General features: G+C 55.4%; 5 protein-coding genes across 5 annotated transcripts; 2 read left to right on the forward strand and 3 right to left on the reverse strand.

The window, feature by feature from the left end:
• Nucleotides 1-367: 367 nt before the first annotated feature.
• Nucleotides 368-2,488, reverse strand: IUM83_11008 (Heat shock protein 90-2; the record flags this gene model as incomplete). Its single annotated transcript, XM_067935541.1, has 1 exon — nt 368-2,488. The coding sequence occupies one exon, from the start codon at nt 2,486-2,488 to the stop codon at nt 368-370; it is 2,121 nt and encodes a 706-aa protein (XP_067798720.1).
• Nucleotides 2,489-3,146: 658 nt separating this feature from the next.
• Nucleotides 3,147-6,250, reverse strand: IUM83_11009 (WW domain; the record flags this gene model as incomplete). The annotated part of the gene is made up of 2 exons (XM_067935542.1): nt 3,147-3,560; nt 5,171-6,250. The coding sequence occupies 2 exons, from the start codon at nt 6,248-6,250 to the stop codon at nt 3,147-3,149; spliced, it is 1,494 nt and encodes a 497-aa protein (XP_067798721.1).
• A 570-nt stretch (nt 6,251-6,820) lies between these two features.
• IUM83_11010 (Isoflavone reductase) lies at nt 6,821-7,747 on the forward strand (the record flags this gene model as incomplete). The annotated part of the gene is made up of 1 exon (XM_067935543.1): nt 6,821-7,747. The coding sequence occupies one exon, from the start codon at nt 6,821-6,823 to the stop codon at nt 7,745-7,747; it is 927 nt and encodes a 308-aa protein (XP_067798770.1).
• Nucleotides 7,748-9,358: 1,611 nt separating this feature from the next.
• Nucleotides 9,359-11,615, reverse strand: IUM83_11011 (Transcription factor; the record flags this gene model as incomplete). Its single annotated transcript, XM_067935544.1, has 6 exons — nt 9,359-10,371; nt 10,446-10,533; nt 10,605-10,672; nt 10,734-10,800; nt 10,874-11,072; nt 11,143-11,615. 6 exons carry the CDS (start codon nt 11,613-11,615, stop codon nt 9,359-9,361), a joined length of 1,908 nt encoding a protein of 635 aa, XP_067798826.1.
• A 317-nt stretch (nt 11,616-11,932) lies between these two features.
• On the forward strand, nt 11,933-12,798 carry IUM83_11012 (uncharacterized protein; the record flags this gene model as incomplete). The annotated part of the gene is made up of 2 exons (XM_067935545.1): nt 11,933-12,637; nt 12,727-12,798. 2 exons carry the CDS (start codon nt 11,933-11,935, stop codon nt 12,796-12,798), a joined length of 777 nt encoding a protein of 258 aa, XP_067798825.1.
• Nucleotides 12,799-14,333: the final 1,535 nt, after the last annotated feature.

Genomic DNA, 14,333 nt, shown 5'->3' on the forward strand with positions numbered 1-14,333 from the left:
ATCTCGATCTTCGCCGTCTGTGAGTTTGTACACACTGAGCATCCGATAGCAACAGTAGTTGATCGCCACTACCATTGACCACTTCAAAGTCCAAGTGAACGCACGCCACAGTTTGGACAATCACCACAGACAATGAACCACAATGAAGACTTGAGAAAAAAGTTGGGTAGGCGAATCGTAAATATATGTAACCTTCGACTACGAAGATCTAACTAAACCTCACCACCAAAAAATGCAAGAGCTAACCAGCGAAAGTCGACAGGACTCGCGAGCTGCAGCGCGCCACTAGGTCGGACAACTGGCACCGTTCTCCGAGGCGTTCAGTCTGCACTAGAGATCCCGGCAACGACTACAGCGCAAAAGGCGCTTAGTCCACCTCCTCCATCGTGCTCTCCTCCTCGTCCTCGCCCTCAAGCGGGGGCAGGTCCTCCATGGTCTCGTCGGCGGCGTCATCGTCGTCGTCAATGCTCAGGCCAAGCTTGATGAGGCGGTGGATGCGGTTGGCGAACGTCGTGGGCTCGTCCAGGCTGAAGCCCGAGGTCAGCAGCGACGTGTCGTACAGCAGCCAGATCAGGTCCTTGACCGTCTTGTCGCTCTTGTCGGCCTCAGCCTTCTCGCGCAGCGACTTGATGATCGGGTGCAGGGGGTTGATCTCCATGGTCTTCTTGGACGTCATGTAGGCCGAGGTGCTGCTGTCACGCAGAGCCTGCGCCTTCATGATACGCTCCATGTTGGCCGACCAGCCGTACTCGCCCGTCACGAGCACGCACGGGGACTCGACGATACGGTTCGAGATCTCCACCTTCTCGACCTTGTCGTCAAGGACCTCCTTCATGAGCTTGCACAGGCCCTCCGTGGCGGCCTTGGCCTCCTCGAACGACTTCTTCTCGTCCTCAGTCTCCTCCATCTTGAGGCCCTCCTTGGTGGCGCAGATGAGCTTCTTGCCCTCGTACTCCTTGAGCTGCTGCACGGCGTACTCGTCGATGGCCTCAACCATGAACATCACCTCGTAGCCCTTCTTCTTGAGCTTCTCAATGAACGGCGAGTTCTCGACGGCCTTCTTGCTCTCGCCCGTCACGTAGTAGATGCCGGGCTGGTTCTCGGGCATGCGCGAGATGTAGTCGTCCAGCGACGTCATCTCCTCGCCAGACTTGGTCGAGTGGTAACGCAGCAGCTTGGCGATCTTGGTGCGGTTGGTCGAGTCCTCGTGGATGCCCAGCTTCAGGTTCTTGCTGAAGGCCTCGTAGAACTTGTTGTACTTCTCGTTGTCCTCAGCCAGCTCGGCGAACATCTCCAGGCACTTCTTGACCAGGTTCTTCTTGATCACACGCAGGATCTTGTTCTGCTGCAGGGTCTCACGCGAGATGTTCAGCGGCAGGTCCTCCGAGTCGACAACACCCTTGACGAACGAGAGGTACTCGGGCATGAGCTCCTCGCAGTTGTCCATGATGAACACGCGACGCACGTACAGCTTGATGTTGTTCAGTTTCTTCTTGGCGCCGCCCTCGAACATGTCGAACGGGGCGCGCTTGGGGGTGAACAGGCAGGCCTTGAACTCCAGCTGGCCCTCCACCGAGAAGTGCTTGACGGCGGCGTGCTCCTCCCAGTCGTTGGTCAGCGACTTGTAGAACGAGGCGTACTCCTCGTGGGTCACGTCCTCGGGCTTGCGCATCCAGATGGGCTTCTGCGAGTTGAGGTGGTCCCAGTCGTGGGTCACCTCCTTGATCTTCTTCGTCTTCTTCTTCTTCTCGCCCTCCTCCTCGTCGACCTCCTCGACCTTGGGCTTGTCGTCCTCGCCCTCCTTCTCGTCCTCCTCCTCCTCGTCGTCAGTCACCTCCTTCTCCTCCGTCTTCTCCACGTAGAGCTTGATGGGGAAGCCGATGAACTCCGAGTGCTTCTTCACCAGGTCTTTCAGCTTGCGCTCCTCGAGGTACTCGAGCATGTCCTCCTTGAGCTTCAGCACGATGCGCGTGCCGCGCAGGATGGGCTCCGACGTGTCGGGCGTGACCGTGAACGAGCCGCCGGCGGCGGACTCCCACACGTACTGCTCGTCGTCGTTGTGCTTCGAGTGCACCACGACCTTGTCGGCCACCAGGTAGGCCGAGTAGAAGCCCACGCCGAACTGGCCGATCATGCTGATGTCGGCGCCGGCGGCCAGGGCCTCCATGAAGGCCTTGGTGCCCGACTTGGCGATCGTGCCCAGGTTGTTGATGAGGTCGGCCTTGGTCATGCCGATGCCCGAGTCCTGGATGGTCAGCGTGCCGTTGGCCTTGTCCGGGATCACCTTGATCTCGAGGTTCTTGTCCGTGTCCAGCACGCTGGCGTCGGTCAGCGACGAGTAGCGGATCTTGTCCAGGGCATCCGAAGCGTTCGAGATGAGCTCGCGCAGGAAGATGTCCTTGTTCGAGTAGAACGTGTTGATGATCAGGCTCAGCAGCTGGTTGATGTCGGCCGAGAAGGCGAACGTTTCGGCTTCCGGAGCGCTCATGGTCTCTTGTGTCTTGGGCTTGGAGTGATTCCGACAGGGAAGATGGAAGAATGAGGCCGCGGACTCGACTTGCACCTTGGTCGGGGAAGGGGGTTGCAGCCAGCCAAACAACGCGCGGCGCCCAAACTAAGTGCGATCTTTTCTTGTTTTGGGTTCTTTCGCCCCTGGCCCGTCGCAATCTAGAATCTTCGACGAGGCGGCCGGGTCTCCCCTCCTGACTTGAGGTGGGAGCATGTACAAACTGTGCACGTCGCCCCTCCGCGAGATCGATGGAAGTTTCATGACAAAGCCGGGGATGGTACACTGTACCGATGCTTGGGTACGTGGCAGGGGGTGGAACGGTTGCAGGTGTTCTCGAACGTACGTGGCCGAGTCACTGCGCGAGCGTTCGAGACTCCGAGGCGAGGACCATCGGGTGGAGCTGCTGCTGCGAAGCCAATGCAAGCCTCAACCAGTGGTTGCCTGCTGCTTGTCGATCGGTGTGGCGGTGTGGCGATGGATGGAGTTGCACGCCTTCGATGGATGGATGGATGTGGACTATACCAGCAACTGCTTTATCGGTGCGCCTCCGCGAGGTAGTATGGCCACCGAAAGCAATGGGAGGTGTTGAGCGGTGTCGATCACTCACAGTGAAATGCAAGGGTTTGTCGAGGTCCAGTCAAGTCTGCTTCCATGTTGATCGTAGCTGATTGCAACCATGGCAGATAGGAGCGAACGATGGAGGAATACGTTCGGAGCAATGCGGAGGAACGATGTCGTAGATGAGACACATGAGCATCATGGCCTCGATCACGACGTAGAAGATGAAGTTGTAGCCGCCCCGAAATGTCCGCGGTGGTGCATCCTGCTGTACCGCTGCCTCTTGAGCGCCGAGCAGAATGGCCGCTGCGTTAATCGCGACGGTCGTAACTGCAATATCTGTAGGGTCCAGCATCGTAGTCCGTTTCGACGTGTTCGCGCCAGACGACATGTTCTGCATGTCGATCACGGCCATAATGGTCTCGTTGGTCGTGTCCGTCTTCACGTTGGAGTAGGGAGTACGCGAGAATTGATAGGCCCCGTCGTAACTTAGCTGCGAAAAGTTTCGGGTGGTAGGATCACGCTAAGACATGTTATGTTGAAACTCTACCACGCAAGCGAGCACAACTATGGGTAGTGTTCCTGTTCACGTGCATGGAGATTTCTTCCAGACTTCGTCCCTTTGATCACAATCGGCAATGCGATGTTCTCACATCACAGCGGAGTTCATCTCGAAATAGTTTAGTTTCGCTCTTTGACTTTCTTGTACTTCCACTCCACGCACGGAAAATATCGACCCCTCGGGATACCACGGATATGATTGATTGATTAACTGGTTCTTGAGTCCCGAGCGAACTATTCTTTGAATGTTACATGTAGTCTTTAATCATCCCAGTCGGATTCATCTGACGACGATTTGTCCCAGTCAACATCATCTAAAGCATCGTTCTTGGGCAGGTTCCCGCGTCGCTGGGGTGCACGAGCGGCAAGAGGAGTGGCAACACTGCCGCGGCGCCGAGCTTCGGCGATGACCTTTTCCGCTGACTTCTGGGAAGTTTGCCGACTGCAATGCTCGCACATACCATTCGCTTGAAGCAACTGGAAACCCCATCCACCACAAACGGAGCACCGCTGACGCATTTGCGCAGAATCCACAATGAAAGCTAGGCGAAGGCGATTGCAATGAGCGCAGACTCCGTTCTTTTCTACCAGTCCGACGCCGATACCGTGACAACAATCGCACCTGCTCAGCTCTGGAGCAGACTGCTGTCCATACATGGATCCAAAAGGCATGCCGTATGCGCTCTCCAGTGACGATTCCGCGCTATACGGTACCATTGCAGATGGAGTTGCCATACCGTCTGACGAAGGTGGTGGTGTCTGGGGCATTAACTGGTACACCGGGGGCACACCTGCCACGCCAGGGGAATACATCGGAGTGGGCATCATGGGGGGAGGCTGCATGTACGGGTAGTAATATCCGTACGGCGTTGGTGGTGGTGGCGGCGGGGGCGGCATCATCATGTAAGGATAAGGTGCATACATCCCTCCGCTCAATGGCGGGCCACCCATAGGATAGCCTCCCGTCTGAGCTGACCCCGGAGCCGACCCGTTGCTGCTTGTAGGATACTGTCCGCCTTGAGATTGTTCATGCTGCACATTGTTCGGATCACCGCCCAAGCTTTGGGCAGCTAATGCCGCTTCCAACTTGGCGACTCGCCTCCTTTCGCGCCTCAATTGCTTCTCGATTGCCCTGGCTTCCTCTTCGGCTTCAGCGCTGCTGCTTGTGCGGGTGCTAGAGTCCTCTGTTAGATCACCAGCACTAGATACCGATTTACGTCGTAGCGATTCCGATGTCGCGGGCTCGGTCAGTTTCGATCCAGCCAATTCCTTTTCCTTCAATTTCCGGGCCCTTCGCTCTTCGCGCGCCCGCAGCTTTTCCTCGTGCAAAGTATCTGGAGCTACATTGGATAGTGTACCATGTCCATCTTCTGCCGGGGAATGATCATCTTTGGTACTCACCGCTTCCTTCGTGTTTTCGAACTTCAATGAACGAGTCGAGCTTCCATGCTTGCTTCCCCGACTTTTACTGCGCTTCCTATGCCCCACGCGTTCCGGTGATGATGCATCCGAAACTTCCTCGTCTCGGCCTCCAGTGCTAACATTATCAGTAGTTGCCCGGGTATCTTGAGCGGTAGGATCCTGTTCGCTACCAGCGAGAGTGTCATGTTCAGAGTCGCGTTCCTCCAGATCGACAACATTTTTCTGTTTCTTCTGCTCCTTCTTTTTCTTCTTCTCCTCCTTCTCAATTCGCTCCTCTTCCTGTCGCTGCCTCCGTTCTTGCTCCCTTCGTTCTTCAAGTGCAATTTGCTCAGCGCGCTCCTGCTCGCGCCGCTGTTCTCGCTCTCTCGCAGCCTGTTCTTCGCGTTCTTTCCTCGCCACCTCCTGCTCCTTCGCCTCCATCTCCGCCTGCATCTGCTGCCGTTTGCGTTCCTCCTCCGCCTGTTCCTGCTCCTTCCAAGTCATCGCTTTATCACCGCCGTCCCTCTCTTTCTCCTTAGACTTGAGCGTGGCCCCCTTCTTCTTCATATTGTTGGCCACCTCCGCCATGAAGTCGTCGCCAGTGATACTCTCCCTCTTCGCCATCATATTCTCCTGCCGCTTCTTCCTCAGAAAGCGGAGCCGCTCGGCCGCACTCATGCCCGCCGTCTCGGCCTCGTACTGCTCCTCTTCCTGTGCTGCAGCACCTCCTGCATGCTCCACCTCCCCCTCCCGCCGGATGTTCAACATCGGTGGAGGTCTCCCCATCACGGGGGGATTGAGTCTGCCCTCCAGCGAGGCCTGCAGCTTCTGGAACATGGCGTTCTTGGACTTGCGGACTGGGACGGGCTCCTCCGCAGCGCTGCGGCGACTCTCGGGCCGCTTCTTCTTCTCCTTCTTGGGCTGGGGCTCGTCAGCGGCTTCACTCAGAGGCGCCTCTTGCTCCAGAACGACCTGCTTGCTGCTCCCTTTGGGACGGCGGTGCTTGGAGCGGGCGGGGGGCGGCTCCTCCTCCTCCTTGGGCAGCTCCCATCTGCTCTCCTTGGTCACGGCGTTGTAGTAGTACGGGTGGCCGTCGGGCGACGTGAACTGCTTCCATTCTCCTCCTCCGTCCTCCGCGGGCCTGTCGTGGCGCTTCGAGTGCTCCGACGAGCGCTTCTTCTTCTTGATACGCGCAGCCGACGCGTCCACTTCCGTGCGCATATTGGCGCAGGCTCGCAATACAGTCGGGCGTGCATGCCGAGCGTAAGCATCGCACTTAGTGAGGGTGGTAACGGTACAGTTTCTGAACAGCTTCAACATGTTCGGACCTCGGTCTTACAGTATTATACCAGTTGAGGTTGGTCGAGTGACAACTTCTTTTCGAGAAGTGTGCAGGAGACACGTCCTGTTTGGCGAGAGTTTGTGCGGAGTCACTGCAGCGACGAGAATTCCAAGTTATAGATATCTTGACAAGCACGCACTTCGGACAGCATTGTATTTTACGAAGAGCTCTACTTGTCTTAGCAAGAGCAAGGAAGAAGACCGCAGGTAGCGCAATAGCTAGTAGCTAGTAGCTTGTAGTCGCACTAAAAATGATGAGTCAGTGCTGAAGTTGAAGTGGACTTGTCTGACTGATCCTAGGGATTAGTCAGCGCGCCAACAAGCCGCACCTCGCTCGACTAACCATGATATTCCGCTCGCTCTGCATCTCGAACAAAGGATGGTTGCTCTCTCACTATTCAATCATCGCCCTCAAGCCAACAACTACAAGTTTCACTCTGCCTAACCACCATGCGCGTCGCCATCGCTGGAGCCGGATCATTTGCCAAGCACTTCGTCGATGAGCTGCCCACTGCAGGACACGAAGTCGTCGTTCTGACCCGCTCGCACAAGGACTTCTTGGACGGCAAGAAGGGCGTCGTGGAGCAGCGCATTACCGACTACTCGTCGGTGCCGCAGCTCGTACAGCAACTGAGCGACTGCGATGCGCTTGTCAGCACGATCTCTGACATGTCCCCAGCGTACGCGGAAGCGCACCTGGCGTTGATCGAGGCGTGCAAGCAGACGCCCAAGTGCAAGCGCTTCATCCCGTCCGAGTTCGGCGGCAACACGGAGGAGTTCATCGAAGAACCAGGCACGGCATACCAGTTTAACCTGCCCGTGAAGAAGGCGCTCAAGGAACAAAGCGAACTCGAGTGGACTGTCATCGCGATTGGCTTCCTCATGGACTACATCGTCCCGAGTGGCAACCGCTACCACCCAGACATCGGCCCGCTCTACGCGTTGGATCTGAACACGAAGACAATGACAATTCCGGGCACCGGCAACGAAGTTTTCGAGACGACAAGTGCCCGTGATGTTGCGAAGGCTGTCGCGGCGATGCTGAAGAGCCCTAACAAGTGGCGCCCGTACACCTTCCTCCAGGGCGAGCAGACGACGTGGCTGCAGCTGGCGGAAATGCTGAAAACCGAAGGAGGTATCCCTGAGCTCGAGGTTGTTTTCGAGCCGCTCGATGAGTGGCAGAAGGTTTTCGCCAAGAGAGACCTCAGCGAAGCCGCCATTGTGGCTGAGTTCAAGCTGTATGTGCCGTTGGGGACACTCAAGCTGGATCGGGAGAAGGTGAAGCGGGACCGTGCCGAGTTCTTCCCGAACGTCCACTTCCGCACGGTGCGGGAGCTACTGGCAGCGGTCAAGCAAGACCCGAAGGTCATCGTGTAAGGATGGTTGCGTAGATCAGCGAGTAGAAAGTTATCAGAACGATAGTTTTCTGCGTATGCACTGCTCTAAGGCCATCAAGGTACATTCTGCTACCGGCAAGCTGCATGGTACAGCGTGAAAACTTACACACTGATGGATCCAGGCATTTCATCAGTGCTGCTACTCGAGTGTGATGATCCGCTCAGGCTTTCGCTAACCAGCATGTCTTCAGCACTAGAGAGGATGCTGTCAACACACTCTTCTGCTGACGCCATTGTTGAAGTTTTCAGGTCAACTGCGCCATTGAATCCAGTCTTGGTCTCGAGTTGCGACTGACTCACGATCGCGACAATCGATTCCATCCTTCCAGACGGAGATCGAAGCACCGTGGCCCACATCGTGTCCTCATGCTTGATGCTGCCATCCGTCAGCATGAAGAGTGACTGCCACACAAATACCATTGCGCTGTAAGGTTTTCCCAGCGTGCTTCGATGGACTACAGCGTGGTAATCAACTACCGCAGTCTCGTTATTGAGTAGCAGTTTGTCCTGCACCTTCATCGTGCAGAGGCTCGGTGTTCGTTCGATTACTCGAGCTTTCAGTATGATATCATGTGGGGTCATTCCGGTACCATTACCCGATGCAAAACTTCCTTCCGGGCGTGAGAGAGCAGTCCACAGAGCGCATGATGTCGAGTGCATATCGAACGGCACACGCCGTACACACACCAGCGCTGATTCCAGGTCACCGGTTTGTTTGTGGATCCACAGATCCGACCCCAATTCTGGTTCGACTCCTTGCAGCGACTCATCGAGAACTCGGATGCCATGCTTTGTGAACATCTTCGGTAATTGCAGCACAGATGCCTCCACTTGCTCCTTTAATCGACCCAGCACGAGATCGTCTTCTGCTTTTCGCTGCAGCGCTGCCATCCTCTTGAAGCTGGAGGTTTTGGTAGCTTTCCGCTTTTCGTGCAATAGTTCCCACAGACGCTGGATCCAGTCGGCATTGCTCTGAACACGGTCATTAAGAGCGCGGTTGGTTTGTTCTGCTGCTCGTCTAGCACGCAGTTGGCGCTCAGCAACACATCGCCATGCGGATTTCCCACCCTGGCGGAATTGGGGCTGAGGACGGGACAGCGATCTCTCGCCCCGAGAAAGTGTGGCCAAGTGGGTTTCTAACTCGCCAACTAGGCTGCGGAGTGCTGTCAGCTCCGCTTTCTCGCGGTCTCGCGTCGAATTCCGTTGGCTGGGCTTCCTCATGATCTCCAGACTGTCGTGTCGGGTCGATGGTTCTTCGAGGAATGACATCAGAGGCTGCGTGGCAACAGAAGGGATAGTGAATTTCATAGCCGTGATTAGTCAGCACTGGGAGGACCAAGAGAGGACTTGACTCAACATTGGTTTGAGACTGCTCCTGCCTCTACCGCAATTCAGACGTCACACGATACAAAGAGCCCGAGCTCGTAGAGATATCCATACATTGATCTTGAGATACATTTCACAATACAGCAAAGGTGGCAGCTCGTAGCTCTGCGGGATTCGTCCTAGGTTTGTAGACAAACCAGCTCGTCACTGTCAGCGTTTTGTTCACCTTGTGATCTCGCCTGCTACATGCAGCGATTAAATATTCCTAGGACTGTGAACGGGGCTGCAGAGCCATGATGAGATTTCGCGGGGCGTCGTACTGCTCTTCATCATCTTTGGAGGCCGCGCCTGCTGTGTTGGTCTTTGTCGGCGGCGGGGTCTTGATGACAGAGCTGAAGTGCTTTTTAGAGAGAATCAACGGCCTTGGGGTTGCTTCTGCTTCTGGCTCGGCGGCAATTGGCGACGTTGCGAGAGGCGGGCGTGGGTTGCTCAGGACTCGAGCCGCAACGATGTCAGCCACGGATTGAGGGCTTTCTGACAGCAACAGATCTTGGATACTTCCAGCCAAAGACGGCAGGCTAACTGGGGTGCCATGTGTATCTCTTGAACCATTGGGCTTGGACGGGGTAGTTAAACCTTGAGTGGTCTTGGCATCGTCCGCGAGTTGCTGATGCGCAGCCAAGTAGTTGACGTATTCGCGGATGTACTGCTGCATGTACAGCTTGAGTTGTTCTTGCTGCTCGAGGAGGATAGTCTGCGGGTGAATAGGCTCGTTGTTGGCGTCCATTTGAAGAAGGCCCATACTTTTTTCTTCCGTTGCTCGAGGCGAGCGCTTCGATCTTCTCTCGCTAAGCCGGCTGCGCTTGGTGGAAGATTCTTCACCCGACATGCTGACGTCGCTTCCTTCTTGATCACTTTGCTTTCGCTTTGAGCCACAACTACTTGCATCGGACGGGGAGTCACTGCCGTCATCAAACGCGTCGCTGTCGCATGACTGGGGAGATTGTGTGACGTCCGCATCCTCCATGTCAGCATCAGGAGACATCGTTTCCGACTTTACTCGAACCGGGCCGACTGAAGTTGGCTGATCTGTCTTGTTGTCACGTTCAGCTTCCTGGATCATGGAGCTGCTAGCGTTGGAAGAAGTGGTGGAGGTCGACGTTGAGTTGCGGGTCTTCCATCGGAAGACCGGCTTTCGGGAGTTGGAGAGTTGTAACTTCTCAATGAGTCCCACGCTCACTAAGACATTGGCAACGTCGTAGAGTCGGCGAATCTTGGCTATTATCCAGGAGTGACAAGCGGATGTAGTGAGAAATAGTTTACGATGCTACCAACCAACTCGCACAACGTACTCTTCAGAAGACGATCTTCTTCGTTTTCGCTATCTTCCATCTGGATGAGCTGTTTGGCAGCTTGGTCCAGCGGTATGATGCAATCCTCCTGTCCAAGTGAACACAACATGAAATCAGCTCTGAGTTGTACATGAAGGTCGTCGTTAATCAACGGCGTACCTTGCCGAGGAAGAGCTGGACGAACATTTGGCTCAGCTTCGACAGCGACTTCCCTCTCCGACGATCACCTAGAAAAGTAGTAAGTTAGTTTAATTACCCGGAGTAAAGCAACTTTTGAGCTCAGCTTACTTTTAATGGAAGGGTACTCTGCGTTCTTAGAGCCACCGGAAGACTTGTGCATTTCAGCATAGCGTTGCTGCGTGCCATAAATCACGACAAACATGTGAGCACCAATCAACCAAGCCCGCCAACTCAATCTGCACTCTTACCTTCATGGCACTGATCGACGTCGGGAGCGAGGCCAGTCCGTGCCAGTTGTAGAGGTTCTTGCTCTTGCGGCTCACGAGGTGGATGCTCTCGAGGATGTTGACAATGTCGTAAATCCGCCTCCTCTCCACGCCCAACTCGGTCGCTGCTCGGTCCAGACAGATCTCGGAAATCTTGTCGTCCCGGTACAGCTTCAGAAAACTATTTGCAACAACCACAGCACCCGTCAACAGCCCTGCCCCTCTCTAATCCACGAAATCCCTGCACGTACTTCTCACACAGCAGGCCGAGCGACTTGTCCTTGCGGTTGTACTCCCGGAAGGGGAAGAACCGGACCTCGTCGCCGTCCATGCGCCAGTCGCCGTTCTTGGCGTCCTTGTCGCCGTCCTCCGGCGTCTCGGCGTCCGCCTTGGCCGGGGGCTTCCCCGTTGCCGCCGCCGAGTCCGAGTCCATCCACGCCGTCTTGATCTGCCGCTTGGCCGAGGTGCCGACCTTCTTGGGGGCTTTGCGCACGTATCGCCGCTTGGCCTTGGCGGGCTTCAGGGCCGGGCACGTCTTGGGCTCCTCGCTGTTGCCGCTGCTGGTGCTGCCCGCGAGCAGGTGCATCATGGCCGCCGCCGCCTCCGTGCGGTTGGGGCTCGGCTGGATGCTGGCGGCCCCCGCCACACGGACGGCTCCAGGTGTGCGCGGCGGCAGCTCCTGCGCTCTGCGGCGCAAGGGGCTCATCATGTCCTGCGTCGCCATCACTGGGCTGGATGGTGTGAGGCGGCAAAAGTTGAACGGCGCGCGTGCAGAGTCCAGGGGGATGGTACGATCGGATTCGGTAGCTGCGTAGCTCCTGGTGGGATATTCCGTGTGCGGCGGTGGAATTGCGACTGAGACCGATTCAAAAAAAAAAAATCCGGCGCCAAATTGGTTTTGGCGCCAAGTTCAAATTCAGTTAGAAATAGAAATGTTTCTGTATATAGGTATGGTTATTTCTAACGGTTAGAAATGGACGGTTTCTTTTTGACGTTTTTTTGTGTACAGAACACCATATCTGGACTGGGGAGCTCCGCAAGATGGCGGAAGAGGCCTCACTGGCACTCGTGGACCTGCTGCGCCAGCGCAACCAGACGCTCGACCAGCAGATCCAAGCCGTCGTCCGGCTGAATAAGCGCCTCGAGCAGCAGCTGGACGCGCTGCACCGCGAGTCGGCGCGAAAGAGGCGGCAGCTCCAGCGCAAGATCCAAGAGGCGCAGAACGCGCTCCGGCTCAAGGACGAGGACGTCCGGCGGCTGCAGCGGCAGCTGAGCGAGAAGATCGACGCGGAGAGAGCGCGCGCGGATAAACTGGAGCAGCTGGCTGCTGACGAAGCAGAGCGGAGGTGGACGGAGTCGGTGCTTCGTCATCTGCACACGGAGCCCGATGGGTTCGACGATGGTAAACGGATCTGTGACGATCCCGATACGCCAAAAGAGATGGGGAAGCAGAACCAGAAGGCACAGGCAGTACAGAGTACATGTATGGCCAGTCGAGAAGAAGATGTGGCCATCACCCTCGCCGAGATGATACCGCACTTGTGCGGATCTTGGGATAACCAAGAAGAACGAGGTGGCAACGTGGATCGGCTGGATTTTAGCAGTGGGCCTGATCAATCCGTCGAGACGGATGCATATGCTGGACAAGTCGCGAGGCAAGATCAAACCCAGCTGCTCGAGGAAGCACGGGAAGCCCTCAGTGCCCATCAAGAAACGAGATGGCACGACATGATGGAGCGCGAAAAGGTGCTGACTTGTCCGCTTTCACAGGACTTGTTTCAAGAACCGGTGGTCACTGAATGTTGTGGTAAAACTTCTTCGTGGGAGCCGCTCAGGCAAGCATTCTCGCAGACCTCTTTGTGCCCGTTTTGCCAAGCGAAAGAGGGCTGGGTCCACAGAAACTCTGACATGGCAAAGCTAGTAGAGCTCCATCGCTCGGAGCGATCAGCGTTGAGCGATATTGCATTCATCACCGCCCGTACTGCTGCTGGTTTGACTGCAGCCTGTTCACGTTCTACTCAAAGACGCACTTCCAACTTGGATATTCATCGAAAACGGCACCAGCATGAGAAGATAAGGTCGCAATCGACCATCCTATATCTCACAAGGCGATCGAGCCTCCTGTCCAGTACGGCATCAAGTGCAGAGGATATTGCCGACTCTGATGATATTGGAGTTTTCTGTCAAGCAGGTAATTATCCGTGGGGGTCGAATGCCCGAGCGGCGTCGCCAACGGCTGGAGAAATCGGGGCGCCGAATATTTCACCGAATACAGTGCCACGTCCTCTGACAAGTATAGATGCTCGCCGAACTTGCCGATATCTGTTTGAGGCAAGGCCAGCATCACGAGCAATGCTGAATGCGTCATCAAGTCCTGGAAAATACTGCCGCAATTACCTTGGGGCTGCGTCTTGGAGCAAATCACGATCTCCAGTCTTATCGGAACCATCTACTTCGCTAACTGATTGGGTCTACGAGCTGTCAAATCCAGACGAGCGGCGAGCTATTGAAGCCCAGGGTTTTCATGAGTATGCTAGTACAATGCTCACGTAATAGATCGTTGCAGTTATGGACATCTGAGGCTGTTCTTGAGGGCGACTTGTACGACAGCGTTTGCATATCATTCGAGCTGTCCAGCGGAAGAGTCGAAGTTGTGCTGGTGGAACTTTTGCGATGGATACAGCGCAAAAAGAACCTCAGCCAACAAATCGGTGACCTGGAAAAGTAACTGCTGCGATTTGGCATGCAAGGAGTCAAAACTTTAGCACCTGCGAGGACGTCTGGAAGAAGTGTGGTGCCGAGGGTCAAAGAGCGGACAATCTGCAGCAAGAGGTTGACGATACAGCAGTACAACTTCAGGGCGAAGGTGGACTAGCAATAGAGATCCAGAGGTTGCAAGAGGACAATGTTACTCAACCGGCAGTCATCGCTCACACTAAAGCCAACTGTCGTATGATCCGAGATGAGCTCCATACGACCATCGCGCAACTCGAAAGCCGAGAGCGGAGTAACTGTTTTTGCTTTGCAAGACAACACACTGTTAGACGGAGGAAAACCCTTGCTGAACTGAACAAGGCAAAGTATTGTTCCGTGAAGCGAGGTGCTGCTCAGGTTCAGTGTCAGAAATTGTGGCTAAGCGTTTGCAAGAAGCGTTGGCGCGATGTTTTCGTTATCGCCCGCTGGAACCATTTTGCATTGCTACTTGTTTAGAGTCCAAACTAACGCATCAAGCGATATTTTAATAGCCACAAGTCGTGGTGACCTCACCAACTGGTCTGTTAATATTAAGTGTTTTTAACGTTAATACATGTACCAGTTGGTGAGGTCACTTCACCTTGTGGCTCTCCGAAATCTCTGGGCGATGCAGCTCTACTCGCGCTTTTCGTGAACCCGAGGCGAACTACAATTGCCTTCAACTACGCAAATACCATTTCGTTGAACG

This window comes from Phytophthora cinnamomi (genome assembly GCF_018691715.1).
Source record: "Phytophthora cinnamomi strain GKB4 chromosome Unknown Contig7, whole genome shotgun sequence".
Classification (NCBI taxonomy): Eukaryota; Oomycota; class Peronosporomycetes; order Peronosporales; family Peronosporaceae; genus Phytophthora; species Phytophthora cinnamomi.